Source organism: Phoenix dactylifera, unplaced genomic scaffold (genome assembly GCF_009389715.1).
Source record: "Phoenix dactylifera cultivar Barhee BC4 unplaced genomic scaffold, palm_55x_up_171113_PBpolish2nd_filt_p 000964F, whole genome shotgun sequence".
NCBI lineage: Eukaryota > Viridiplantae > Streptophyta > Magnoliopsida > Arecales > Arecaceae > Phoenix > Phoenix dactylifera.
The window spans coordinates 25046-51865 of NW_024068322.1; the positions used below are offsets into that span (position 1 = coordinate 25046).

Sequence of the window (26820 nt, forward strand, 5' to 3'; positions counted from 1 at the left end):
TACATCTAACAATCTCCCACTTGCACTAAATCCAATTGGTCATATATCTTAAGCCCATCCTCTCAAGGTGGGCTTCAGTCTTTTGCTGACTCGGCTGCTTAGTGAATGGGTCTGCCACGTTATCCGCGGAGTCTACTCTCTACACCTCGACATACTTCTTCTCAACATAGTTGCGTATGAGGTGGAAGTGCCGCTCTATATGCTTGGACTTCTGATGAGACCTTGGCTCCTTAGCAAGAGCTATGGCGCCATTATTATCACAGTAGAGTGTTATGGCATCTGGTGTCATCACGTCCAACTCTGCAATAAATTTTTTGAACCAGAAGCCTTCTTTAACAGCTTCAGAGGCGGCGATGTATTCAGCTTCCATAGTAGAATCAGCAATGATCGGTTGTTTAGAATTTTTTCAATTCACCGTACCACCATTGCACAAGAACACATATCCAGATGTTGACTTTCTATCATCGACGTCAGTCATGAAGTCTGAATCTGTGTACCTTTCTACCTTTAACTCTGATGATCCTCCAAAGACCAAGAATAAATCTTTAGTTCTTCTCAAGTACTTAAGAATATTCTTCACAGCTGTCCAGTGTTCTTCACCTGGATTCGATTGATATCTGCTTGTGACACTCACAGCAAGGGCTATATCAGGTCGTGTACATAGCATGGTATACATCAGGCTCCCTATTGCTGATGCATAGGGCATCTTGCTCATGCGTTGAATCTCTTCAGATGTGTTGGGGCACATCTTCTTGGAGAGATGAATTCCATGCCTTAGGTGTAAGAGTCCCCTTTGTTGGGAACCCGCCCATGCCGCAGAAAAATTTCAAAAATTAAAGATGCAGCGGAAGAGGCATGCACGGGATCAACCGTTTATCGCATGAACGTTGTTTTAAAAACCGTTCGTAGATAGATAAGGATTAAAAACTTTTAAATAACATTAGAAGATCAGATCTTCACCTTGCGCGGTTAGATGATCACCGCAAATTGATGATCGTGGTTTTGGATGAAGGTTCGCTTGAAGCCGTTCAAGTGCCCGGCCTCTACGGGTATCCACACGAAGCAGAAAACCGATCCAAGCTTTCTATCTCCTCGGGGTGCTAGCTCCCTTGCGGAGATAACTTTGATGGCTGATCTCCTCTCTTTCTTTCAACTCTTGAATGTGCTTGAGAGGAGGAAGAAGAAGGATGAAGAATAGTAAAGGAACAAAACCCCTGCAGCCTTCTTTCTTTTCCTTGCGTTGGAAGGAGGAAGGGAGGATGAAGAGGCCACCTTTCTTTTTCTTCCTTTGCTTGCGGCTGAACTAAGGAAAGGGGAGGAGAGGGGGCCACGAATTGGAGAGGGAGAGGGCTTCAATGACGCCCTAGGTCAGCCCCCACGCCTCCTCTTAAATAGCATGTGGAGCTCCTACAAATGTGGAGCTCCTACTTTGTAGGAGCTCCTTGATAAACTTCCAAGAGGGGCGCCGACCCCTCTTCTTTGCCACACCAAGCAAGGAAAAGGAGGAGGGGCGTGTGCCCCTCCTTCATGGTTAACCTAATCCTCCTTTAAGGAGGATTAGGAAGGTCACTCATGGTTAGGTCCTAATCTAATTAGGCTTGGACCAAGGGTGAACCAATTTGGGTTTAATCTAGGTAAGTCCTAATCCAATTAGAACTTAATGAACCTTGACTCAATTGAACCCTTCAATCCTAATCCAATTAGGAGTCTTGTTGATTCATTAGATTAATAATTAATTAGGACTTAAGAAATCCTAATCCAATTAGGACTTATTTAATTTTGGTCCTAATCCAATTAGGACTCTAATTTGAATCCGAAGTCCTAATCCGATTAGGACTCTAGCACTACAACAAAAAAGGTATCTGCCGACTCTAAATTGCCGACGCTAGATAAAAGCGTCAGCACTTTTTTTTCTTGCGATAGTAAATGCCGACACTTTGAGAAAGCGTCGGTACAAAATCTTCCGCCGACGCTTTTGACGCGTCGCATTGTTTAATCACCGACGCTTATAAGCGTCGGCATAAGGGAGAAATGCGACGACGCTTATAAGCGTCGTCGGACTTCATTTCTCCCACATCAAAACCCGATCGACCCTCTCCCTCCGCAGCCTTAAATCCCTACTATCCCTAGCTAGCTCACGCCGACCGACTCCCCCCTCCCTCCGCCGATCTCAGCCATTCCCCTCCTTCGTGCGACCCCAAATCGCGTTCCTCCGCCGCATCTCCTTCCCCTCCTCCCCCTCTCCGTTGGCCTCCTCTCTGTGGATATCTCCCGCCTCCTCCGCCGCAGATAGGCATCACGCGGCGTTTGAAGTTTGGAGCCGGCAAGGACAGGGACAAGGCCAGGTTTGGGATCTTCTTCTCTTACTTCGATCTTTAAATTCTAGATGTTCTGGATCTTTAAATCCGTGCTCGCTTCTCGTCACCACACGTCCTCCGTCGTTGCTCCCGTGTCTATCTTTCCTTTCTTTCCCCACCTCTCGCCCTCTCTGTCGATCTTGATCTCAATCTCGACAGAAAGAAGGAGAAAATGGTGATGTTTACGGTGACTCGGAAGGAGACGTCTCCTTTTGAGGGGCAGAAGCCCGGGACTTCGGGCCTCAGAAAGAAGGTAATGATCGCCTATCATAGATCTAGGGTTTCTTTGTTCATTTTTCTTTTTCCTTTGTAGATCTTGAGTTCTAACATAGGTATTGCCCCAATGGGTAAGACCTATGGTACTCAGAGTTCTAGCTATTGACTCAATTCAGAAGTGTATTGCCCCAATAATTGATTCCCCATTCTATGAGGCGGCCTGGAGTGTGCATCCTTTGGATGGATCAGGTAGAAAAGTCTTATAAGATTTTGCTAGTTTCTGAATGGCTAGAGGGAGGGATTGTGAGCAGTGAGCCAGTGATAATGCCAGTCATGGCATCTTTGGGAAGAAATTTGCCTAAGTAGTTAATCATGATACAGATGAAGAGGCTTGTTGCAGAAGTTTCTAAGTTTAACAGTATGAACTGATTAGTCTCTCATCAAGGCATTGCTTAAACCTAGGGTAGTAACTGCATAAGTTCTATTTTCATTAAATGAAGCATTGAGAAAATGAGAATATTACATGAAAATGCAAGATAGATGATGTGACTGTTGTGTTCAGGGGTAGTTAGTTTACTTTGTGTTAGTAAAGATCTAGAACTCCATTCTCAAAAATATGGTGAAAAATTTAGTTGGTCTAATATCACCATTACATGCAAAGCTTAAAAAAAATACAATGACGTATCCCCATAATTTGCATTTTAACCATAAAAAGAAAAAATATTCCAAAGTATGAGAATTCATGCCCTACCTTCTATTTGTTGTGAGAATAATTAAAGCTTAACACTGCACCTGTGAAAGGCATTATGTGGGCATAACATGTCTTGTATAATACAATGTTTAGGTGTCACATTATATGTAGCCTCCCCCATGAGCCTCAAGGCATTTTCAAAGAACTTTGCCTCAAGGCATGAGGCAAGATGAGCTTCCAGCCTACCAAAAAAATGTCTTGACCATGTTATCGTTACAGAATTTAGGATTTATGGTATGGATACCATAAAGAAGCCATGAATTTTGAAGGCTTAATTATATTCCAACGATTACATTAAATAGGGATTAGTAGGTTGTAGGACATTTCTTATCCTTGGATAAGTGACCTTGTTAGGTGAGCAGTGTCTGCTTTGGCTCTATACACATAAAAGATAGGAGTGAGGATATAGTTTTTCCTCCTTTTTATTATTTCTCCTACATATGCTTATAGCTTTAGACATATCACATAACCTGGTCTCTTTATTCACTTTTCCGGGTTTTTAAGGAAAGGTGATGTGTCCCAATTCCTCCCCTTCCGTGCCAACTCCTTATATTTGCATCTTCACAATAATTCTTTCTCTAGTTTTTAGCTTAGATTTAGTTTAATGAACCCAAAATAATCTGATGTCTTCATTATTTTCTATTAGGCACATTTGAAACCTCTAGGCTATGCATAATCATTTTCCAACAAAGGTTGATCCTAGATCAAATATTTTCCCTGGAAGTGATCAGGTATCTTAGTAGTCAAACTAAGAGCATTGGGTGATCCCCACAAGAAGTCCGTGCATAGCGGTGGAATCCTGAAAGTAGACTAGCTATATCATACATGCTAACAACCTTTTATTGAGGAGTGAAAAGTGACCCAACTAGATCCTACAGACTAACTTATAAGGAGAGAATGTCAAGAAACCATTTTTAATTGGAACTTTGTCTTCATGACCACATTCTTGTGACTCCAAAAATAAATTGAAAACCAAATAAACAAACAAAAAAACAATTTTCTTTATAGACAGAAGATGGATGGATGGATAATCAAATTACATTGATATATGCAAGAATTAAAAGTTAGTTTGGGATTATATATTAGATCTGAATTGTAATTGATGGATGATACTCAATTTTCAGCATGTTTTATATACATAAAATTGTTGGTGAAATTTACTTACGAATGCTTGTATCTTTGCCCCATCTAAAAAGAAGGAATGCTTCTATCTTTGAGCCTACATAATATAAGACCAGGAATATAATCTGGTTCACATAAAGTGTACCTAGTACTTGTCTAGTCTACACACCAACAAGATTGGGGTCAATCAATAATTGTTAGTTACCTAGTTGGCACCTATCTTTTCATATTAGGGGTTTAATGTTGAACCCAAATGGTAGCTTATAACGACCATATTTCTCACAAAAAAAGAATAAGAGGAAGAAAAAGGATTGGGGTGCATTAGTTGGCAACACCCCTCCCGAGTGATCACACCATGGACATTGGATAGGTTTACATGTTCGAGCCTTAGTGGCATTTCTATTATATTTCTCAAAGTTTAAAAAAGTTAGTTATTGTATTGTCAAATAGTTATTGTATTGTCAAATCTTTCCCAGACATGCATACTAGTATCTCTCTGTCTCTCTCTCACTCACACACACACACACACATATTGCATACCAGTATTGCAGATATGTACCATCCAAGATGTGTCGGCACTCATGATAACGTCTAGAGCACAGAAGATAATGGGCTTTGTGTTTCTTCTAAATGAAACCAAATCAAATATAATTTAATCCTGGTCTGTCAAGTAGAAAATTAACCATCACTATTGTTATCAAAGGAAGACTTGCTCTCTTATCAGGTACTTGAGAACTCGTTTCCCTCTGTCCCTGTTTTAATCTCCAGACCATCTCAGTTAATGTAGGCTATGCAATCATTGAATTAATTGATTAAGTGCTATTTGTTTAACTTAATTTTGCTTGAGTCAGTGTACGCATGCATATTTTTTGACTGTATCATTTACCTTGTTTTTTCTTAGAATGGACAAAAGTTGGATGAATAAGCCGAGATACAGTGACGAATATTTGAATGGAGTTCAGAATTTCATTAAATTTGCTTTTCAGAAATCTAATATGAATGGAAAGATTTTATGTCCATGTCGAAAATGTGTAAATGCTTCTTCTCTTGCTCCAAAAACTGTTGAAGAACATTTAGTGTGGAATGGTTTTACAAGAGGTTATACTGAATGGGTATTTCATGGAGAGTTGATATTGTCATCTCCATGTAACCAACCCTCGTATATAGAAGACACCTCTAGTTTTGCATCCAGTAATACAGAAAAAAAACCTGTAGGAGAAGATGATATAAGGGGCTTACTCAGAGATGCTCTTGGACATAGTATTAGAAATTTAACAGATATTAGTGGAGGAAAAGAAGCAACTGAAATAGGTGATGAGCATACAACAACTGATTTTATGCATGTTGAAGAACATATACAGTCTGATGATGACACAGCTCGGTATCATAACTTGCTGAAATCTTGTGATGAAGAACTATATCCGGGTTGTAACAATTTTACAAAGATTTCTTTTCTTGTGCATTTATTCCATTTGAAGTATTTGAATGGGTGGTCTAGCAAGTCTTTTACTATGCTTCTCCAATTATTAAATGATGCATTTTCGGAAGGCGTTACTTTGCCATCATCTTCTTATGAAGCCAAAAAATTAGTAAAAGAATTGGATCTTGGATACGAGAAGATACACAGTTGTCCGAATGACTGTATTTTATTTCGTGGTGGAAATATTAACGAAGAGTCGTGCCAAATATGTGGATCTTCACGATGGGAGAAATCTAAAGATGAGCATGATTTTTTGAATGAAGTGGATGCTGCACAGACTAAGAAAAGACCGGCTAAAGTGTTGAGATATTTTTCTCTCATACCTAGATTGAAAAGAATGTATGCATCATCGAAGACGGCTTCCTCTATGAGATGGCATGACGAAGGCCATACAAAAGATGGAATGTTACGACACCCAGCAGATAGTTTAGCATGGAAAGCATTTGATGATAGGCATCACGAATTTGCTTCTGATGCTCGCAGTGTCAGACTGGGTTTGGCTACTGACGGGTTTAATCCCTTTCGAACTATGAGTTCTACATACAGCACTTGGCCGGTTGTTTTGGTTCCATATAATTTACCACCATTAATGTGTATGAAACAATCTTCACTCATTTTGTCAATGGTTATTCCAGGTGATAAGGGCCCAGGTAATGATATTGATGTTTTTTTGCAGCCTTTAATAGAGGAATTGAAACAGTTATAGAAGGGTATTGATGCATTTGATGCTTTTACTGGTCAAACATTCAAATTGCGTGCAGCTCTTATATGGACTATTAATGATTTTCCTGCATATGCTAATTTATCTGGTTGGAGCACTAAGGGGCGTATTGCATGTCCTTCTTGTGGAGATTCAACCCATTCATATTGGTTAAAAAATGGAGGAAAGTTCTGTTATATGGGCCATCGTCGATGGTTAGAACCAAACCATCCATTTCGATTTCAGAATGATCTATTTGATAGTACCACAGAGTTGCGTTCTGCCCCTATTCCACCAACTGGTACCGAAGTTCTTAGACAAATGCATGGCACAAATTACATACCTGGTAAGGTCTCCAAATGTTTAAAGAAGAGGGGAAGGGAGGATGTTGGTAGCTCATTAAATGAAGGGTTAATATCAGAGATTTTAGAGGATGCTAACTTTTTTGAGAATGATGACAATGCATATGGACAGAAAAATGATGATGACACATTGGTTGCTTCTACACAAAAATAGTTACGGAAAAAAAGGAGTATTTTTTTTGATTTACCTTATTGGGAGTATAATCTTCTTCGACATAATCTTGATGTCATGCACATAGAAAAGAATGTTTGTGATAACTTGATTGGAACATTGTTAAATCTTGATGGAAAGACCAAAGACAACTTGAAAGCGCGTCTTGATTTGAAAGATATGGGCATACGACAAGAGCTTCATCCGAAAGAGCTTGATAATGATAAATTTTTTATACCTCCTGCATGTTACACAATGTCTACTCAAAATAAGGATCTTTTCCTAATGGTTCTGAAAAATATGAAGGTTCCTGATGGGTATGCATCGAATATTTCACGGTGCGTAAATCTTAAAGAGCGAAGACTTTCAAATCTTAAAAGTCACGATTGTCATATTTTGATGCAAGATATACTTTCATTGGCTTTAAGATCGTCAACGCCGAATCAAGTTCTTGTAATTGTTTCTCAGTTGTCATCATTTTTTAAAGCATTGTGTTCAAAAGTTCTTGATCCTAGGGTGCTTGATCAATTGGAGTCTAATGTTGCCCTTACATTATGCCATATGGAAAAGATCTTTCCTCCTGGATTTTTTACTATTATGGTTCATCTACTCATTCACTTAGTGGCGGAAGCTAAACTTGGTGGACCGGTTCAATACCGATGGATGTATCCTATTGAGAGGTGATTTTGCTAAACTCTAATGTCTATATTTATAAATCATATCGGTGTTGTTTTTGATCTTAAAAATTTCTCGTTGAAGGTTTCTGATGCGCTTAAAGGATTATGTACGCAATCGAGCCTATCCCGAGGGCTCGATTGCTGAAGGATATATTGCTGAGGAGTGTTTGACATTTTGCTCGAGATATCTCGAAGGTGTTGAAACTGCTCTCAATCGACCTCCAAGGAATTTTGATATTGTAGAGAATGCAGAAATTTACAAGTTCTCATCTGCGGAAAGAGTTTTGGGGACAGTTAAAAGTGTTGTTCTTGACCAAAAATCATTAGCACAAGCACATCGCTATGTGTTACTTCACAGTGATATAATATCCGAGTATCGCAGGTTAGTATGATTGTAATCTTCTTATCTGTCATATCAGATATAAATGCTTAGCTAAAGAGTTTATGATCGTGCAGAGAATTTTTAGTAACTCAGCGAAGCATCAACAATAACATTCGTCCTACCCCAAGGATTGAGCAAAGATGGTTGGTTGAGTTATTTCCTGAATGGCTATTCAAACAGGTTAGACATTTAATACATTAGATATTTTCACAATTTTTTAATACATTGTCATTGAATAATTAATCATTGCTTCTATAATTTTTTAGGTGCCCACGATGATGGAGGAAAATTGTTCCGATGAATTAATAGTCATTGCTCGAAGTCCGAACAATATTGTCAATAGATATGATGGGTTCATTATAAATGGTTTTAAATTTCATACTAAAGAATGTGAGAAATTTAGAAAAACCCAAAACAGTGGTGTTATGGTTGATGCGGAGGGAAAAACTTATTACGGTGCACTGAAGGATATTTATGAGCTGGATTATTATAGAAACTGTAAGGTAGTACTATTTCAATGTGATTGGGTGGATATAAACTCATCTAGAGGTTTGAGACAAGACATAAATGGTTTCACACTTGTAAATTTTTCAAAGTTGATACATACCGGTGTGCTATTGAAAGATGACCCATTCATTTTTTCATCTCAAGCTCGACAAGTGTTTTTTGTACAAGACTCAAAAGATAAAGATTGGTCTGTTGTCATTAAGACTAAACCTAGGGACTTGTATGATATAGGAAAAGGGTTGGAAGAGGAGGATAATAAGACTTATACTCAGTGTATGCCTTTTAATATTATGCCGACTGATGGACAATGAAAGAGTATAGTTTCGTAATGGTAAGAAAAATTTACTAGTCTGTTTCTATGTTACCGATACTGACTTTTCTACTAGTAGCGTATGAATATTATGTTGTCATTCCCTTAGCGTATGAAGGGGGAGTAACTCAAAAAGTCAAATTGGCAACATTTAAATGATATAGGGGGAGACTTCACTCTTATATATGAAAAGCTGAAATTCAGCAAGTTAAGCCCTTTTCAAAAACTGATTTTAAGATAAGTATCAATAGGCTCATACTCTTTATTTTGTAATCATCAAAAAGGGGGAGATTGAGAATGATAGTGTTATTTTGATGATTAACAAGCATTTAACAAGAGTATGTTATAAGTTAAATCGATACTTCATTTATAAGTTCATTACTCTCAGTATATTTGTATAAATTGATATAGATACATTTCATTGTTTATATGAATGAATCTAACCTTGAGATGCAGCAAAGTGTGGATTGAGTCGACCCAAAGGATGATTAGGTCGACCCCGGCACATCAAGAAATCATTTGGCACACTTCTGCAAAAATGGCACAGATGAACAGTGAGTTGGGTCGACCCAAGGAAAGCATGAGTCGACCCAAACATCAAGATCCTCAAACAACTCAGAAAATGGTTCTCTGGATTTACTGAGAGGGTCGACCCAAGAAGAAGTTGAGTCGACCCAAGTAAACCTTGAGTCGACCCAAAGAAAGGTTGAGTCGACCCAAGTGAAGAAAGGCGGAAATTCAAGATTCTGAATTTTCTGAAAGTTGGGTCGACCCAAGAAAAGTTTGAGCTGACCCAAGGTTGAGTTGACCCAAGAAAAGTTTGAGCTGACCCAAGGTTGGGTCGACCCAAAGAAAGGTTGGGTCGACCCAAGGAAAGGAAGGCTGAATTTCAAGTTTCTGTGTTTTCTGAGAGGGTCGACCCAAGGAATGTTTGAGTCGACCCAAGTGAAGGTTGGGTCGACCCAAGGACAGGTTGAGCCGACCCAAACACGGGCTGAACATAATGGCTAGTTGTGCAGAAATGCTTTTTGGACTCCCAACGGCTATAAACGGCTAGTTTCTTCAATCCAACGGTCAGAAAGGACTATTTGGAGGTTGGAGAAGTATTTAAGAGGAAGTATTCATCAGAGGAAGCAAGCTTTTGGAAAAATACATCAAGTGCATTCAAGAGAGAACCCTAGCAAGGCAAGCTTCATCCAAGTGCTTCATTCAAGAATCAAAGAAAGGGATTGAGCATATTCAAAGAGGCATCAAGAGCTCCATCCTCCCTTGAAGAGTGAAGCATCCTTGACAAAGAAGAGCAAAGCCACTTCAAAGCGATAAATACTTTCTAACTCTTCTTTGTAGCTTATATTGTTTCATATGCTCATTTAGGAGTTTGAATCTTTTCTTTTCATTTGTTAAACACTTTGTAAAGGTTGGTTGGTTAGCCCGCAAAACCAACGGAATAGGTTGATTGGTGAACCCGGAAAACCAATTGTAAAGGTTCGTTGGTGAGCCCGTAAAACCAACAAAGGTTCGTTGGTGAGCCCGTAAAACCAACATAGGTTGATTGGTGAACCCGTAAAACCAATTGTATAGGTTCGTTGGTGATCCCGTAAAACCAACGTAGGTTTTTGGTGAACCCGGAAAACCAAAGTGTAAAGGTTTTTGGATTGTGAGCCCGGAAAACAATCCAACTGTAATCCGCGGGATTATAGTGAATTCCCAAGGGGACGCTTGGGGAGTGGACGTAGGTGCTAAGGAGAGCACCGAACCACTATATATTGTTGTGTTTGTGTTATGCTTGTGCTTACGTTTATTCTTGCATCATCTTCTATCTTTGCACTAGTTTAAATCATTCAAATAGTTTAAGAAAGCATCCACCGCACTTAATTAAGAAAATGTTTAAAGCACCAAAATTTAGAAGAAACCAATTCACCCCCCCCTCTTGGCTTGTCACCTTGGGCAACAAGTGGTATCAGAGCTAGGTGCTCTAATAGTACTTATTGATCTCACAATCAAGAGTTAAAGATCATGACAACCCAAGTGGGATGTTCTATGAGTGAGGGACAATTAATTGATAGACCTCCACTATTTGATGGTATAAACTACATATATTGGAAAGCACGCATGCGCATTTTCATTCAAGCACATGACTACGATTTATGGAGTATCATAGTCAATGGGCTACACACAAGTACTAATCATGATAAGAAAATGGCTCAACAAAATTCAAAAGCCATGAAGCTGTTATATTGTGCATTAGATGAGAATGAGTTTAATTGCATATCCTCTTGCATAACTGCTAAAGACATATGGAATATGCTAGAGGCTAAATATGAAAGTACTAACATTTTTAGTGAATCTGAAATTAGCTCTGAAGAAGATGAGAGGCAAGCTGAAATTGAGAACCTAAGTCTTGTGGCACACAAGGACGAGGTATGTATTGAAACACAAAGTGTCTCCTCTTCTGAATATGAAGTATATGATAAAATTGAAAATGATTTTACACGTGATAAGTTACATGATGCATTTCTTGATCTAATGAAAGAACATAAGAAACTCATTTGTAAAAATAAGAACCTGACGAATGAAAAGAAAATCCTAGTAAATGAAAAACTGAAATTGTCTAATTATTATGAAACATTAATTAAGAAACATACTAATGAAACTAAAATCTTAATTGAGAAAAATAAAGAACTAAATCAGAAAAACCAACTTCTCACTGAAAGCTATGATAAACTTAAGAAAAATAATGAATTGCTTTCAGAAGATAATAGAAGATTAACTAAAGAAGTTGACAAATTGAAACCTGTTGTTGAAAGATTTACTTTCAGCTCTGAAAAATTAAACCTAATGATAAATAATCAAATAGTTGAATTTGATAAAGTTGGATTGGGATATCAACCTTGGTACACCCAAAAATCTTTCAAGAATATATTTGTTAAAACAGTTTCTAATTATTTTAAAACAGATTCTTATAATGTTGATAAACAGGAACAAAAGCTAAGCAAAATCTCTTCTGTTGTTTCTAAATCTATACATTACAAATTTGATGAACCTAATAGGCAAAAACAGAAAATTGTAAGTTTATCTACTACTGATGTTAAATTTAACAAGAGTATGCAGAAATACATTCCTTATAATCCTAAAATCTGCAAGACTATGGACAAAATAGCCATTAAGAAAATATGGGTTCCAAAAGGAACAATAATAGCTAACCTACAAGGACCCAAAAGAGCTTGGGTTCCTAAGTTGAAAATCTGAATATTTTCTGTAGGTGTGTCTAGCACTCAAGGCTCCAACAAAAGATGCTAATTTAGAAATTGGGTGTTCTAGACACGTGTTAAAGAATAGAACTTAAAATATAATTAAGAAGAGTGACCAAAATGGAAGAAATAATGAAATTAGTAATCCTTGCATCCTCTCATATTGAAATTGTAGCTAGTATTAATCATTTCTGTGATATAGGTGATACTTTTGGTATGAAATGAAAATATATCCAAATCACTCCATCTTCCTATATTATGCTTCAGTTATTGATGGATAATTTGCTTAATCAATACTCTTAGAATAACTCTTTGAATTATCTATATGCTTGATTGAGAGTTCTTATCCATGACATTATCCTTTATTGATCATAAACATAAGAATGTCTACTTGGTATATCTTTTTTTTTAAATATATGTATTAAGAATACCAAGATTAAAGAGTCTAGTTTTGGCATATAAAATCAACTCATACTAGTATGGACTTAATCTCAAAAGACCTTGTCATTGGTTCACTTAGATTAATTTTTGCACGGTCAAAGTTTGCTATGTATGTCATCTAGAAAAATAAACTAGAATCATTTCTAAATTTGAAAACATTGTTTCCACCTTTTAGCCGTTGGAAATTCTCCATAAGAACTTATTTGGATCTCTAGGATTGTGAACCTAGGAGATAAGCTCTCTAATTTTGTAATTATGGATGATTTCTCAAAGCTAATGTTGGTTTTATTCTTGGCACTTAAATTGAAATATTTTCTGCTTTGGCACAAACTTACAAAAGGTTTCAAATGAAAAAGATTTGCAAACTGTGAAAATTCATGGCACAGCTTTGAAAACCAATTTGTTGATAAGTTTTGTACAGAAAATGGTATTGAATACAATTGTGCTTGCACCAAGAACACTATTGCATATAGGGGTTATAAAAATATAAAAATAGAACCTTTGTTGTGTAAGGACAATGCTTTGTGATTGCAGTTGATTAATACTATCATCACAGCTTGTCATATTATAAGGTTTCTATTAAATCTATTTTTAAAGAAAACCCCATGTGAACTCATGAAAAACAGAAAATCAAATGTTGCATACCTTCATGTTTTTCAGTTATACATATTATATTCTCAAGAATGAAATATATGCCAAATCTGATAAAACAAGTATTTCTTTGGATATTACTCTTTAAGCAATGCATATAGAATATTCAATGAAAAGATACTAGTTGTAGAAAGATCAATTTATATTATTCTTATTAAAACTAGATCTTTTATTGAGAATATAGTTTATCACTTTGATTCTACGTAAAAAATCTGAATTTTGATAGAAACAATTGTTTAAGATAATTTGATTAAAACTCAACTTGTATATCTTATTGATAATTATCTTAAGCAAATAGAATCTAAGCTAAATTAATTCTGAAAATAAAAAAAAAAATTTTGACCTTGATGAATCCTTCTATTGCCTCACATGCTTGTCCTTGAACCATTTTACTTAATGAAGTTATCTCTTTAGTTCAAGTGACTTGTGCTTGCTTATATTTAGACAATCTCTTGAGTAAAGTGACTTAATATTCAATTATTGTCATATCTTATGTTGAGTCATCTAGCTAAGAAATATATTGTATGAATGTTTTGTATCTTGAAGAAACTAATGACTTTCCTTCAAGAAAGAAAAAGATTTTATTAATGATACAGGATTTATGAGCAAGAAATTTCAACTTGAAGGACACCTCGATGAAAGATACAATAAACATTCCCTTGCAAACCAAAAAAAAGAGAGATTTTCTTCAGCCAAGGGTATAAAGAATCTAAAAGGTATTTGGCTTGAAGAATGCTAAATGCACTGGTAATCTAAACTCTTCTCTTGTAAGTTAGTTGAGCAAAATCAATAGTTTGAAATTATATGGTAGCATGATTAAACCTTTAATTGCTGATCATCTTGATATCATGCTTCATTCTCATGCTAGTGATGATTGTTTCATGGTGTGATTAAATTGAAGTTTATTTTTTTATATAATGCATAACCATGAAATACACAAGTTTATGCCTCAAATCTCTAATTCAAAATAACTTGTGATAAGCTATGAATCATTGGGCATAATGAAAATGATGTTTGCATGATATTCATTTATATGCAGCATATAAGATTATTTCTTTATTCTGCTCTTTCATGTAAATTACTTGAGAATAACAAAAAGAGAGAGAGATAAAGAAAAGAAAATGGATATTATTCAAGAGAAGTAAAATCTAAGTAAAGGCAAATACTTCAATCTTAAGGAAAAGCAAAACAAGCATAATAAATTCGGCACATTTGTGAGACTAGTGAAAGGGATAAAATCCGTAATTAATTACACTTAACCAGGAAGAGTTTGAAGTGAACATTTTAACATTTCTATATTGCTCATCATAGGGATGGTGCCAATGGGGAGGCTAGTGGTAGTACCCAGCACTATTTGACCCAACTATTCGGTGTAGGGTATATTAGGGACGGCACAAGAGGGAGGCTAGTGGTAGTACCTCGTGCCCCTTCCAACTCCACCGGATAGGGAGCAAATAGAGTATAGAGCATAAGAAGGTAAAAATGGAAGTATATAAGAAGAATCAAGTCAAATTTTTAATCACTTGAAAACACACTTTAAGGATGAAATCAGTGCAAGATTATATTTAAATAGGAGGAGTTTATTTGAAAAGAATTGATTTTGATCATTGACATACTTGCTCTTAATATTTTAATGCATAACTTAACACATAATATATTTTGCATATGGCATGATGTCTTGAATTATGGGTTCTCAATATTTTGTAATGCTCCAATCATCTTTAAAATCTGAAAGTTGAATAAACTTGTAAAAAGGAGAAGAGAAGGATATCTCTATTTAGGCAAAATGAATTGATTTTGTTTTATCCTTCAACTTGCCTAACTTTGGTATATAATTCATACCAAAACTCAACATAAATACAAATATTCTGAATATGCTCTTATATGTTTGAAATATGTGTTTTCAATCTTAATAGTTTAAGATGAGCAACAAATGAGAAGATACATATCTCAAATTACAACCTTGAAAGTCTCCTTGAGAATCTTTATAAAATTCAGAATCTGATTTTGTATAAAAGCTTAAACTCAATATGAATTTCTAGATAAAACTACAGCTTAAGAAAAATAGAATAATTCTGATGCGTTGATTGCTTGCCCCGATACGCATCTGAAACATATCATTTCTTATCTTCAAAGTGTACTAATATTGGTCTGAATGATGTGTCTTTCGATGATCTTGATTGCAAACAAATATTTTTTTTTTTGATATTGAAAAGATTTATTGTGCTTCATACATACATTGCTGAAAAACCTTGATTAAGAAATTGAGTTCTATAAATATATATACTTCAATGATCATCTATATGTTTTTTCTCTCCTACAGTATTAAAGACTTCCATCAAAATATATATGTATATATATATTATTAAAAGAGTGAATGATCTTAAGTCTAGAAATATTTCAGCTCACTCAAACGATTCTTAAAAGAAAGAAAATGTAAATGCTTTTGAAAGAATTTGAGCTTTAAATGAATCATTTTCTGATTAATATTTCAGTACATTTTCTCAAAGATTAAGAGAAAGAAAATTTCAGAGGGAGAGATCATATAGAACTTAATCGTATAAATTCGCATCTAAAGATGAGACAAAGAATACTAAATGTAAAGTGGTATTAAACTTTGTGCTTCATTGAATATCTTTTGAAAGTTGGATTTCTATCTGTATTCATCGGTAAATCATTTATTTCTGAAAATTAATTGACAAGGATTCCGTCTGTCTTAGTATCGAAAATTTATCTTGCAATCTACTTATGAGTTCTTATTGGCTTGCACCTTAGTGTTTCAATCCTGAGCCAATTCATTTTAATTGATTTTGATGTTATGATCTTTAAAGGAGTAAAAGAAAGTCCTTAAGAGAGCTCTAAAAGAACTTTCAAAGCCTTAAATTTTATGTATCCTACACTGCATAGATTCATGTTTTGGTATCTATGCCCCAATACTTTTTTATCATGAAAGAACTTTAAAGTCATTAAGAATTAAGGATTCAACATAATCTTATGTTTTTCAAGTATATAAGGTTTGATCTTTATTTGATCTTATACTATACTCTGAAAACTAATTAGATTGCTCTCATTTTGCTATATACTTAATATATTAAAAAAAAAAATGTTGGATTTTCATCCGTGCCTTTTCTTGAATATTATTCTTGATACTCCTTGAAATAACTTGAAAAAGATTCCATCTACACTTGATTTCAAAACTATCTTTGGAATCTACATTTAGAGATCACTTCTGGCTTACATTCTAAATATCTCATTCCTAAAGCCAAACACATAGAAATAAGATATCATTTTATTAGGGATCATGTGCAAAATGGAAACATATGAGCATATATGCACTGAAAAATAATTAGCCGACATATTCACAAAACCCTTGAGTGAAGATAGATTCTGCACGCTAAGGAGGAAATTAGGCATATGTGATCCGTTTTATTGAAGAGATATAAAAGGAAGCAAGCAGTCTCATGATACATTCCTCCCATTTCTAAAAACCTATGAAACATGAGTCAAACTTGTAATCTATAGATTCCTTACTCATGTATCATTGTCCCAGAAAGAATTTATAAGGATTGGAAGCAAAAAAAAAAAAAAAAAAAAAATTAGAAGCAAAAAGGAAGAGAAAAGAAAAATTCTGCACTTGGGTCGACCCAACCCAGAATAGGGTCGACCCAATGTTGAGTCGACCCAAGAAAATTCTTGAGTCGACCCAACGTCGGGACCCCACTGTTAAAAGGGAGACCCGTGAGCTATCTAGGGCACTGTTTACCCTTTGTCCTCTTCCGAAAACCCTATTTCCCACTCTCAAATCTTCTCCAATCATCTCCAAATAGAAGATTACTTCAAGATCTTGGAGAAATGGGACCCGAGAGAGCCGTAGCCAAGCGATCCGAGAAAGTCTCACGATCTTGTTTAGAGACTAGGATATGCATCTAGTTCTCATATGTATTTGGTGGTTATCGTGCATCTTTAAATCTTGATTGAGGAACATTGTACTTATCTTTATTTTGGGCATTAATGTATGAAAATGTTCCTATTTTGATCAATGAAGTTTGAAGTTTGTTATTTTTTTGCATCTTTTCCCTTGTATCTTTTTGATGATAACAAAAAGGGGGAGAAGTAAGGAAAGAGTATTAGGGGAGAAGTAAAGATATCTTTAGGGGAGAAGTAAAGATATCTTTAGAGTAAATAGAATAACAAAAAGGGGGAGAAGTAAAGAAAGAGTAATAAGAGGAGAAGTAAAGAAAGAAAGAGAAATAATTTGTAAAACAAATTGAAAATCATATAGGAAAGCATATACATCCAAGGGGGAGCAATTTGCAACAATGAAAATGATCAACTCAAAAATTTATATCAAATTTCAGAATTTGGCACACATAATTTCAGAATTTGGCACGCACCTTTCACACCTCGATACATAATCTGAAACTCATGTTTTATCTCAAATTTTTGGAGTTTCATCTTTAATGAATTATAAATGAAAGGGGGAGTAACTCAAAAAGTCAAATTGGCAACATTTAAATGATATAGGGGGAGACTTCACTCTTATATATGAAAAGCTGAAATTCAGCAAGTTAAGCCCTTTTCAAAAACTGATTTTAAGATAAGTATCAATAGGCTCATACTCTTTATTTTGTAATCATCAAAAAGGGGGAGATTGAGAATGATAGTGTTATTTTGATGATTAACAAGCATTTAACAAGAGTATGTTATAAGTTAAATCGATACTTCATTTATAAGTTCATTACTCTCAGTATATTTGTATAAATTGATATAGATACATTTCATTGTTTATATGAATGAATCTAACCTTGAGATGCAGCAAAGTGTGGATTGAGTCGACCCAAAGGATGATTAGGTCGACCCCGGCACATCAAGAAATCATTTGGCACACTTCTGCAAAAATGGCACAGATGAACAGTGAGTTGGGTCGACCCAAGGAAAGCATGAGTCGACCCAAACATCAAGATCCTCAAACAACTCAGAAAATGGTTCTCTGGATTTACTGAGAGGGTCGACCCAAGAAGAAGTTGAGTCGACCCAAGTAAACCTTGAGTCGACCCAAAGAAAGGTTGAGTCGACCCAAGTGAAGAAAGGCTGAAATTCAAGATTCTGAATTTTCTGAAAGTTGGGTCGACCCAAGAAAAGTTTGAGCTGACCCAAGGTTGAGTCGACCCAAGAAAAGTTTGAGCTGACCCAAGGTTGGGTCGACCCAAAGAAAGGTTGGGTCGACCCAAGGAAAGGAAGGCTGAATTTCAAGTTTCTGTGTTTTCTGAGAGGGTCGACCCAAGAAATGTTTGAGTCGACCCAAGTGAAGGTTGGGGCGACCCAAGGACAGGTTGAGCCGACCCAAACACGGGCTGAACATAACGGCTAGTTGTGCAGAAATGCTTTTTGGACTCCCAACGGCTATAAACGGCTAGTTTCTTCAATCCAACGGTCAGAAAGGACTATTTGGAGGTTGGAGAAGTATTTAAGAGGAAGTATTCATCAGAGGAAGCAAGCTTTTGGAAAAATACATCAAGTGCATTCAAGAGAGAACCCTAGCAAGGCAAGCTTCATCCAAGTGCTTCATTCAAGAATCAAAGAAAGGGATTGAGCATATTCAAAGAGGCATCAAGAGCTCCATCCTCCCTTGAAGAGTGAAGCATCCTTGACAAAGAAGAGCAAAGCCACTTCAAAGCGATAAATACTTTCTAACTCTTCTTTGTAGCTTATATTGTTTCATATGCTCATTTAGGAGTTTGAATCTTTTCTTTTCATTTATTAAACACTTTGTAAAGGTTGGTTGGTTAGCCCGCAAAACCAACGGAATAGGTTGATTGGTGAACCCGGAAAACCAATTGTAAAGGTTCGTTGGTGAGCCCATAAAACCAACAAAGGTTCGTTGGTGAGCCCGTAAAACCAACATAGGTTGATTGGTGAACCCGTAAAACCAATTGTATAGGTTCGTTGGTGATCCCGTAAAACCAACGTAGGTTTTTGGTGAACCCGGAAAACCAAAGTGTAAAGGTTTTTGGATTGTGAGCCCGGAAAACAATCCAACTGTAATCCGCGGGATTATAGTGAATTCCCAAGGGGACGCTTGGGGAGTGGACGTAGGTGCTAAGGAGAGCACCGAACCACTATATATTGTTGTGTTTGTGTTATGCTTGTGCTTACGTTTATTCTTGCATCATCTTCTATCTTTGCACTAGTTTAAATCATTCAAATAGTTTAAGAAAGCATCCACCGCACTTAATTAAGAAAACGTTTAAAGCACCAAAATTTAGAAGAAACCAATTCACCCCCCCCCCTCTTGGCTTGTCACCTTGGGCAACAGGATCAAGCGCTACCATTACACCAAAACCTACCGGTGTTAGTGAAGGCGCAACTCTATTTCCTTAAACCCCACCAAAGGCAGCGCCACGAGTCGACTCCGACCAAAGCCTCGCCCAACCCCGGACTCCGACCTGGCCTCGCCATGGGTTCAGGGACCCTCGGTATGACCCACCTACTAACCAGGCCATCACCGTTGGCAGGCGGCAGGACATGCTGACAGTGACCCTCCCTGTGCTGCTCAGGGACCCCGCGGGTATGGCCCGCACAGCGGCCGAGTATGTCCAACATTTCCCCCCCCAACGCGATGCCTGGGTTTCGAACTCGAGACCTCTGGCTCTGATACCAATTGTCAGGATCAAGCGCTACCATTACACCAAAACCGACCGGTGTTAGTGAAGGCGCAACTCTATTTCCTTAAACCCCACCAAAGGCAGCGCCACGAGTCGACTCCGACCAAAGCCTCGCCCAACCCCGGACTCCGACCTGGCCTCGCCATGGGTTCAGGGACCCTCGGTATGACCCACCTACTAACCAGGCCATCGCCGTTGGCAGGCGGCAGGACATGCTGACAGTGACCCTCCCTGTGCTGCTCAGGGACCCCGCGGGTATGGCCCGCACAGCGGCCGAGTATGTCCAACATTGTGATTTATGTGGTTTGCTATGAGCTGGTTCAATAGTGATTAGGTAGTGATTTAGTGTGTTATTTGGATTTTTTCCCTATTCTCTTGGGCTCATGGCGATGTTTTTAAAACTTGCTGTATGGCCTCATACTGCTTGCTGGTCTATAGAATGACCATACCAACACAAGCTACAGATCAGTAATGAAAGTTGGAAACAAGGTGTAAAAACCCTGTTAAGCTTCGTATTGAGTTATATGAGCTTGATTCAGGGTTGGTTCACCCATGCATCAGTCTCAAGGGGCTGCCTTGTACCAGATCACACTAAAAGGGTTGAACATGCATTTGCGCACCCCTGGATACTTGTTTATGACTACACAAGTTCCTATTGGAGGGTTAAATATGTCCGAGTACTAAGGATCTATTACCGATCACATTATTGCTCCCAAATTAAAATATGCTGATACATTTTGTTTATCCTTTTTCAGCAGAAGACATTAGAGAATTTCAAGAACATTATCCTATTATCTTCGCCACAGGTATCGTTTCTTTCTCCATTAATAATAATGGCTTCTTCTTTCTCAGATAGTTTTAGTTTGCAGTGAGAGATATGGGATGATTATGCTGTTAACGTACTCTTGAAGGCATGCCATAATACACAGAAATATTGATGCAGACCTGGAAATCTTGTTCTCTTTCCTTCACCTTTCTAATTATATTTCCTTTCCCCACCGGGATTCTTCAGTTACTTTTTGTAATCAAGGATAAACAAATTTGGATGAGACCTACATGATTTTTCTTTAATTCCTTATTTCCTTTTGAACTGTCTTATAATCTTTTAGTCCTCTGTTGCAAATAATCTAAATTGAATTACATATTAACAAATGCATATGATCAGGCAATGGGGCATTAGCTTCTGTAAAAAATTGTATGTCTTTTACTTTCAAGGCTGATCACACTCTCACATGTTCGTATTCTAATTAAAATTTCTGCTGTTATTTGATAGTTACTTCTTCTGTAGAGATGGCTATGTCAACAAAAAACAACTGAATGCCTAGATATTGTGATGTTCTAGAACAACTCAAATAGATAAACTTGGAAACTTCTGCTAGAGAAAATGTTTTGATCCATATGAATTTAATGCAGTTCTTAAGTATATCTTTATTTTTACTGTATATTTGTGACCCTTTTCGTTGCCTAATCATGTACATAAAATATAATAGTACCTGTACATGTGTATGGAATTGCCCCAGGATTCTTTTCCCTGGCTGACTTGGCTCCTGTATGGATAATTGTACCTGTACATTTTTTTGGTTTATTCTACCCTGTACTGATTTTATAGGGTTAAAAAAAAACGATCTCCGGCAACCCAATCCGCAACCCTATAATGCTTGAAATTTTCTGTCTGCTCTGGCCTAGTTGGAGAAAAGGTTTGTGATTCATCCACTGTTTTTAATATTTTATGATTTATAAATTAGTTACTCTTGCATTTTTAAACAGATTTCAATTGCTTAAGTACTTGCTTAGGTAACAAAATGCACCGAGGAAAACGATTCAGAGATGTGGAGTTCCAGCAGTCTCAGGTGGGATCTTCTTCTGCTCAGTCCATGCGATCCCAGCAGCCCCAGCAGCACGAGTCCGAGTCTCAGCATGAGTTCCAGTCTCAGCAACATCCAGGCCAGGAGGTTATGGATGACTTGCATATCCAAGGTAATTTGATTTAAAGTGCATATATTAAGTTCATTTACAATCTAATTATTTTAATTAATTTGCCTCCAATATTTTAATTATTATTTTTTATAGATGAACAAGGGAGAGTGAGGTTGACACGGGGTTCCTCTCGAGCACGGGATGTGTGGCAGCTTCGTGAGGATGAGAAGATGGTCGTCGAATGTAACGAACTAGGGCAGCCCATCAAGAGGGCTGGAAGCCTTTTATCAAGTTTCTTAGGATCAGTTGCGCGTAGGGGTCAGTTGTGTCCGCTCAACTATCATAAGTGGAATGATATCCTTCCTTCTTATAAAGTTGAGCTTCTTAAATTTGTACACGTAAAGAATTGAATTTAATATTGTTAATTTGATAGCTACTGTATGTTAATTTGCTTACTATTATAAATTTAATTTTTTGATTTAATATTATTATAACATTCTTTTGTTTTGGTGTAGAAAAAGTTTGTGCTCCCTCCAGAGAGCCATGATTGGGTGCTAAAGTCCCTCAACCGCAAATGGAAAGAATATAAGTCGAAGTTGAAGGCCGACTGGAAGCGCGAGGGTATGACAGAGGAGGAGGTTGCTCGTGTTTGTCCTCCTGATGTATACCATCATCAGTGGAGGGAGCTTGTTCACTATTGGTTTTCCGAGAGAGGACAGGTTGTGTATTCTCTCTCAATACCTTATATAATGTTTAATATATTTAATATATTACAATGTTTAATTTTTCATGGTAGACATATTCTGACATTGGTCGAGCCGCACGAGCATCTCAGACAATTCCTCACACTTCAGGCTCGAAGAGTTATGCGAGGCTCAGAGCTGAATTCGTAAGTTTTTTTGAAACTTTTTGAAACTCTTGTATCATATAGCATGTATCATGATATAGTTCTATAAGATGAAACTCTTCCAATATACTTTTTGTTGTAGATGGAAGACCATGGGAGGAAACCTGGTGAGGTGGAGTTCTATAAGATGACTCACACCCACCGAGATGGCAGCTTTGTCCGAGAGGAGTCGAGAGATATAGTTGTATGTATTTATTAATAATTTCTGCAATGATTTTTTATATATTTTAATTTTTCAAAAATTAATTTGATTGTTTTTGAGAGATATAGGACAGAGCTACATCCCTTATTTCAGAGCGTATCGGAGAGTCATCTTCAATCGGCAACACCAGAGGTGTCGAAGCTTAGGTGTTTACCGAGTTGATGGGCTCGGAGCGTTATGGTCGAGTGAGGGATTATGGCGTTGGAGTTACCCCCACTCAGTTGTCTGCAGTGGGTAGATATACTCAAGTGTTAGACAGAGTAGTAGCACTGCAGAGGTTAATGATCTGAAGGCAGAGATAAAAGAGTTGAAGCAGAGCCACCAGACAGAGATGCAATCTTTGAGGGCTCAGATTAATCAGATTACATCTTTGTTGCATCAGTTTGTCCCTCCTCAGGTAAATTACTACATCTACTTGAACATTTTGCATAAGTATCATATTTTTCTTAAAGAGTTTAATAATTTTCGTATTCTTAACTGCTTTAGGTTTTTTATTACAGGTTCCTGATAGTTCATTTGCACGTAGAGATGGTGATGCTAGCGACCCCTGAAGCATTTATTTTGGAGTTTATATGTATTTTTTTATGCTTTTTGAAGTACATTGTAAACGTAAATTGATAGTATGAATGTAATTTGACAATATGAATGTTTAGATAAATATGTTTGATTTTGTGTATATCTCGCTTAGTGTGTGTGGCTTTGATTTTGTAAACAGGGTTTAGAAATTTTGAAATTTTTTTTAAAAAAAAATTAATATTCTAACGACGCTTTAAAGCGTCGTTAAAATTTCGACCAGAAATCAATTAGCGACGCTTTAAAGCGTCGTTAAAATTTCGACTAGAAATCAATTAACGACGCTTTAAAGCATCGCTAGCTGGAATTTAACGATGCTTTAAAGCGTCACTAATTTTGCAATTGCCGACGCTAAAAAGCGTCGGTAAAGTGTTGCTAATTTTCGACGCTTTTCGATGCGTCGGAAAATATTTTCTCCACTGTAGCATAGGCGACGCTTTGCCGACGCTTACGAAAGCGTCGGGATGGTTTTTAGCGACGCTTAAAAGCATCGTTAAAGGACAAAAAATGCGTCGCTAATGACCATTATTCTTGTAGTGTAGGAATCCTACTCCAAGTAGGAATCTAAATTTAATTCAAAACTCCTAATCCAATTAGGATTGTAGGAATCCTACTCCAAGTAGAAATCCTAGTCCTACTCCAAATAGAATTTTCAGTCCAAGTAGGAATCCCAGTCCAAGTAGAAATCCTAGTCCTAATCCAATTAGGACTCTAGAAATCCTACTCCAAGTAGGACTCTTGTTTTAAGTCCAATTAATTAATTCTCTTTGTTCCTTCTTCAACTTATTATCAATCGAATTGATTACTTGTGATTCCTAATCACGATTCAACCATCGGATCGGTCAATGCCTCTAGTGTGTGAGACCCCATAGGTTCTATTCTGACTGATAGTGAGATATATTGTGATCTCTATCACAATATCATTGAAGACTCCTTTCAATGGGTTGGAACGATTCCAACTCTACTCATCAGGGTTTATCGATCATTGAGATAATCTCTGTGAGTCTCACCATTCACCGTGACACCTAGCAGCATGTAGTGGCTACCCAGCAGAATAGAATGATGAACCTTTAGGTGCAGTTATCATGTGATACAGTCCTTCTATCGTGGATCCCTACAAGACGGAGGTCATGGATAACTCGTCAAACCCCTTCGTCTGTCATATGTCAAGATTTATTCGACTTAAGTTCGAGAGCGAAGAACTTTTTCTCCACTGTGCAATCTGCCCCGGCAGAGGTCTTACGAACTCAGTCTTATAAATCACATAGGATCTCTCCTTATCTATCAAGGTCGATAGGTTCCTTGTAGATGCATATCCTACTCCTACAGTGAACCTACTGTAGCCAATCTACACTGCATGGACCCATACGGCTAGAGACCATGTATTTGTGCAGTCAAACTACAATAACCTCACTGTGAGTAGCCGAAGCATCGCAGGTCAAAGGACCAGTCACATTACTGCAACATCAAGCAAGTCACTGACGAGTGGATAGACATCCAAGTGACTTCTTGTCTTGGTCACGCTCAGTACCCTTGTTCTCTACAAGCACCGGCACTATTACTTCCATGTCTCCACACCGTGGACTGGAGTCTCGTCCATCCATAGGGAAAGTAATGTGTGCACTGATCTCATTGGATCGATCACCGTCCTCGTGATGATCCATCGATCAGGAGCGTTTAGAAATTAATCACTAATGATACATGGCTCAAATTCTCAACTCTTGAGAATATGCATCATCATCTTATTAATTCCTTGGACGATTCATAGACACAATAACAATATGAATGAAAAAGATGCCTATTAATTATTCAATAATAAATAGTCAAGTAGAAAATTATGTTCCTAGAATTAACAATGTGTCAGCCAGATTGGCTTCTAGGGCATACATCTAACAATCTCCCACTTGCACTAAAGCCAATTGGTCATATATCTTAGGCCCATCTTCTCAAGGTGGGCTTCAGCCTTTTGCTGACTCAGCTGCTTAGTGAATGGGTCTGCCACATTGTCCGCGGAGTCTACTCTCTGCACCTCGACATACTTCTTCTCAACATAGTCGCATATGAGGTGGAAGCGCCGCTCTATGTGCTTGGACTTCTGATGAGACCTTGGCTCCTTAGCAAGAGCTATGGTGCCATTATTATCGCAGTAGTGTGTTATGGCATCTGATGTCATTACGTCCAACTCTGCAATGAATTTCTTGAACCAGAAGCCTTCCTTAGCAGCTTCAGATGCGGCGATGTGTTCAGCTTCCATAGTAGAATCAGCAATGATCGGTTGTTTAGAACTTTTCCAATTCACCGTACCACCATTGCACAAGAACACATATCCAGATGTTGACTTTCTATCATCGACATCAGTCATGAAGTTTGAATCTGTGTACCCTTCTATCTTTAACTCTGATGATCCTCCAAAGACCAAGAATAAATCTTTAGTTCTTCTCAAGTACTTAAGAATATTCTTCACAGCTATCCAGTGTTCTTCATCTGGATTCGACTGATATCTGCTTATGACACTCACAGCAAGGGCTATATCAGGTCGTGTACATAGCATGGCATACATGAGGCTCCCTATTGCCGATGCATAGGGTATCTTGCTCATGCGTTGAATCTCTTCAGATGTGTTGGGGCACATCTTCTTGGAGAGATGAATTCCATGCCTTAGGGGTAAAAGACCCCTTTTAGAGTTTTCCATGCTGAACCTTTTCAGCACTTCCTCTATGTACATTTTCTGTGATAAGCCAGGCATCCTTTTAGATCTATCTTTATAGATCTTTATTTCCAAAATATAGGATGCTTCCCCAAGGTCTTTCATGGAGAACTCTTTTGACAACCAGACCTTGACCGAGGTTAGCATGGAAATATCATTCCCTACCAGGAGGATGTCGTCCACGTACAGTACGAGAAATACGACAGCACTCCCACTAACCTTTTTGTAAACACACGGTTCCTATTCGTTTTTGATGAAATCAAATGTTTTGATTGCATCATCAAAACGAGTGTTCCAACTCCGAGATGCTTGCTTTTGTCCATAGATGGACCTTTGCAGCTTGCAGACCTTGTGATCTCCATCACTGGAAGTGAAACCCAAAGGCTGTTCCATATAGATATCTTCATCAAGATATCCATTCAGGAAAGCAGTTTTCACATCCATCTGCCAGATTTCATAATCATGAAATGCTGCAATGGCAAGCAATGTTC

The 26820-nt window shown here is 37.4% G+C and overlaps 2 protein-coding genes and 1 long non-coding RNA gene across 4 annotated transcripts; all 3 read left to right on the top strand.

Annotated features, from left to right (window-relative positions):
* The first annotated feature begins 20329 nt into the window (after positions 1–20329).
* On the top strand, positions 20330–22365 carry LOC120107697. Of its 2 annotated transcripts, none has more exons than XM_039121090.1 (3): positions 20330–20829; positions 21818–22000; positions 22094–22365. In XM_039121090.1, the coding sequence occupies exons 1-3, from the start codon at positions 20748–20750 to the stop codon at positions 22348–22350; spliced, it is 522 nt and encodes a 173-aa protein (XP_038977018.1). In that variant the 5' UTR covers positions 20330–20747; the 3' UTR covers positions 22351–22365. The 2 variants fall into 2 exon arrangements, with proteins under 2 accessions (XP_038977018.1, XP_038977019.1); XM_039121091.1 differs by lacking the exon at positions 20330–20829 and adding an exon at positions 21667–21720.
* A 91-nt stretch (positions 22366–22456) lies between these two features.
* LOC113461485 lies at positions 22457–23239 on the top strand. The gene is made up of 4 exons (XM_039121089.1): positions 22457–22659; positions 22737–22829; positions 22930–23031; positions 23118–23239. Exons 1-4 carry the CDS (start codon positions 22564–22566, stop codon positions 23193–23195), a joined length of 369 nt encoding a protein of 122 aa, XP_038977017.1. The 5' UTR covers positions 22457–22563; the 3' UTR covers positions 23196–23239.
* A 40-nt stretch (positions 23240–23279) lies between these two features.
* On the top strand, positions 23280–23727 carry LOC120107696. The gene is made up of 2 exons (XR_005509375.1): positions 23280–23446; positions 23550–23727. It is a non-coding gene; the product is annotated as an uncharacterized LOC120107696 (long non-coding RNA).
* Positions 23728–26820: the final 3093 nt, after the last annotated feature.

Excerpts from the sequence above, each read along its gene's own strand:
- LOC120107697 (XM_039121090.1), top strand. The coding sequence starts at position 20,748 with ATGCTGATACATTTTGTTTATCCTTTTTCAGCAGAAGACATTAGAGAA. Across the intron at positions 20,830-21,817 it reads TCCTATTATCTTCGCCACAG|GTAACAAAATGCACCGAGGA; the intron begins GTATCGTTTCTT and ends GTACTTGCTTAG. Across the intron at positions 22,001-22,093 it reads GGATGACTTGCATATCCAAG|ATGAACAAGGGAGAGTGAGG; the intron begins GTAATTTGATTT and ends TATTTTTTATAG.
- LOC113461485 (XM_039121089.1), top strand. The coding sequence starts at position 22,564 with ATGACAGAGGAGGAGGTTGCTCGTGTTTGTCCTCCTGATGTATACCAT. Across the intron at positions 22,660-22,736 it reads GGTTTTCCGAGAGAGGACAG|ACATATTCTGACATTGGTCG; the intron begins GTTGTGTATTCT and ends TTTTCATGGTAG. Across the intron at positions 22,830-22,929 it reads CGAGGCTCAGAGCTGAATTC|ATGGAAGACCATGGGAGGAA; the intron begins GTAAGTTTTTTT and ends TTTTTGTTGTAG.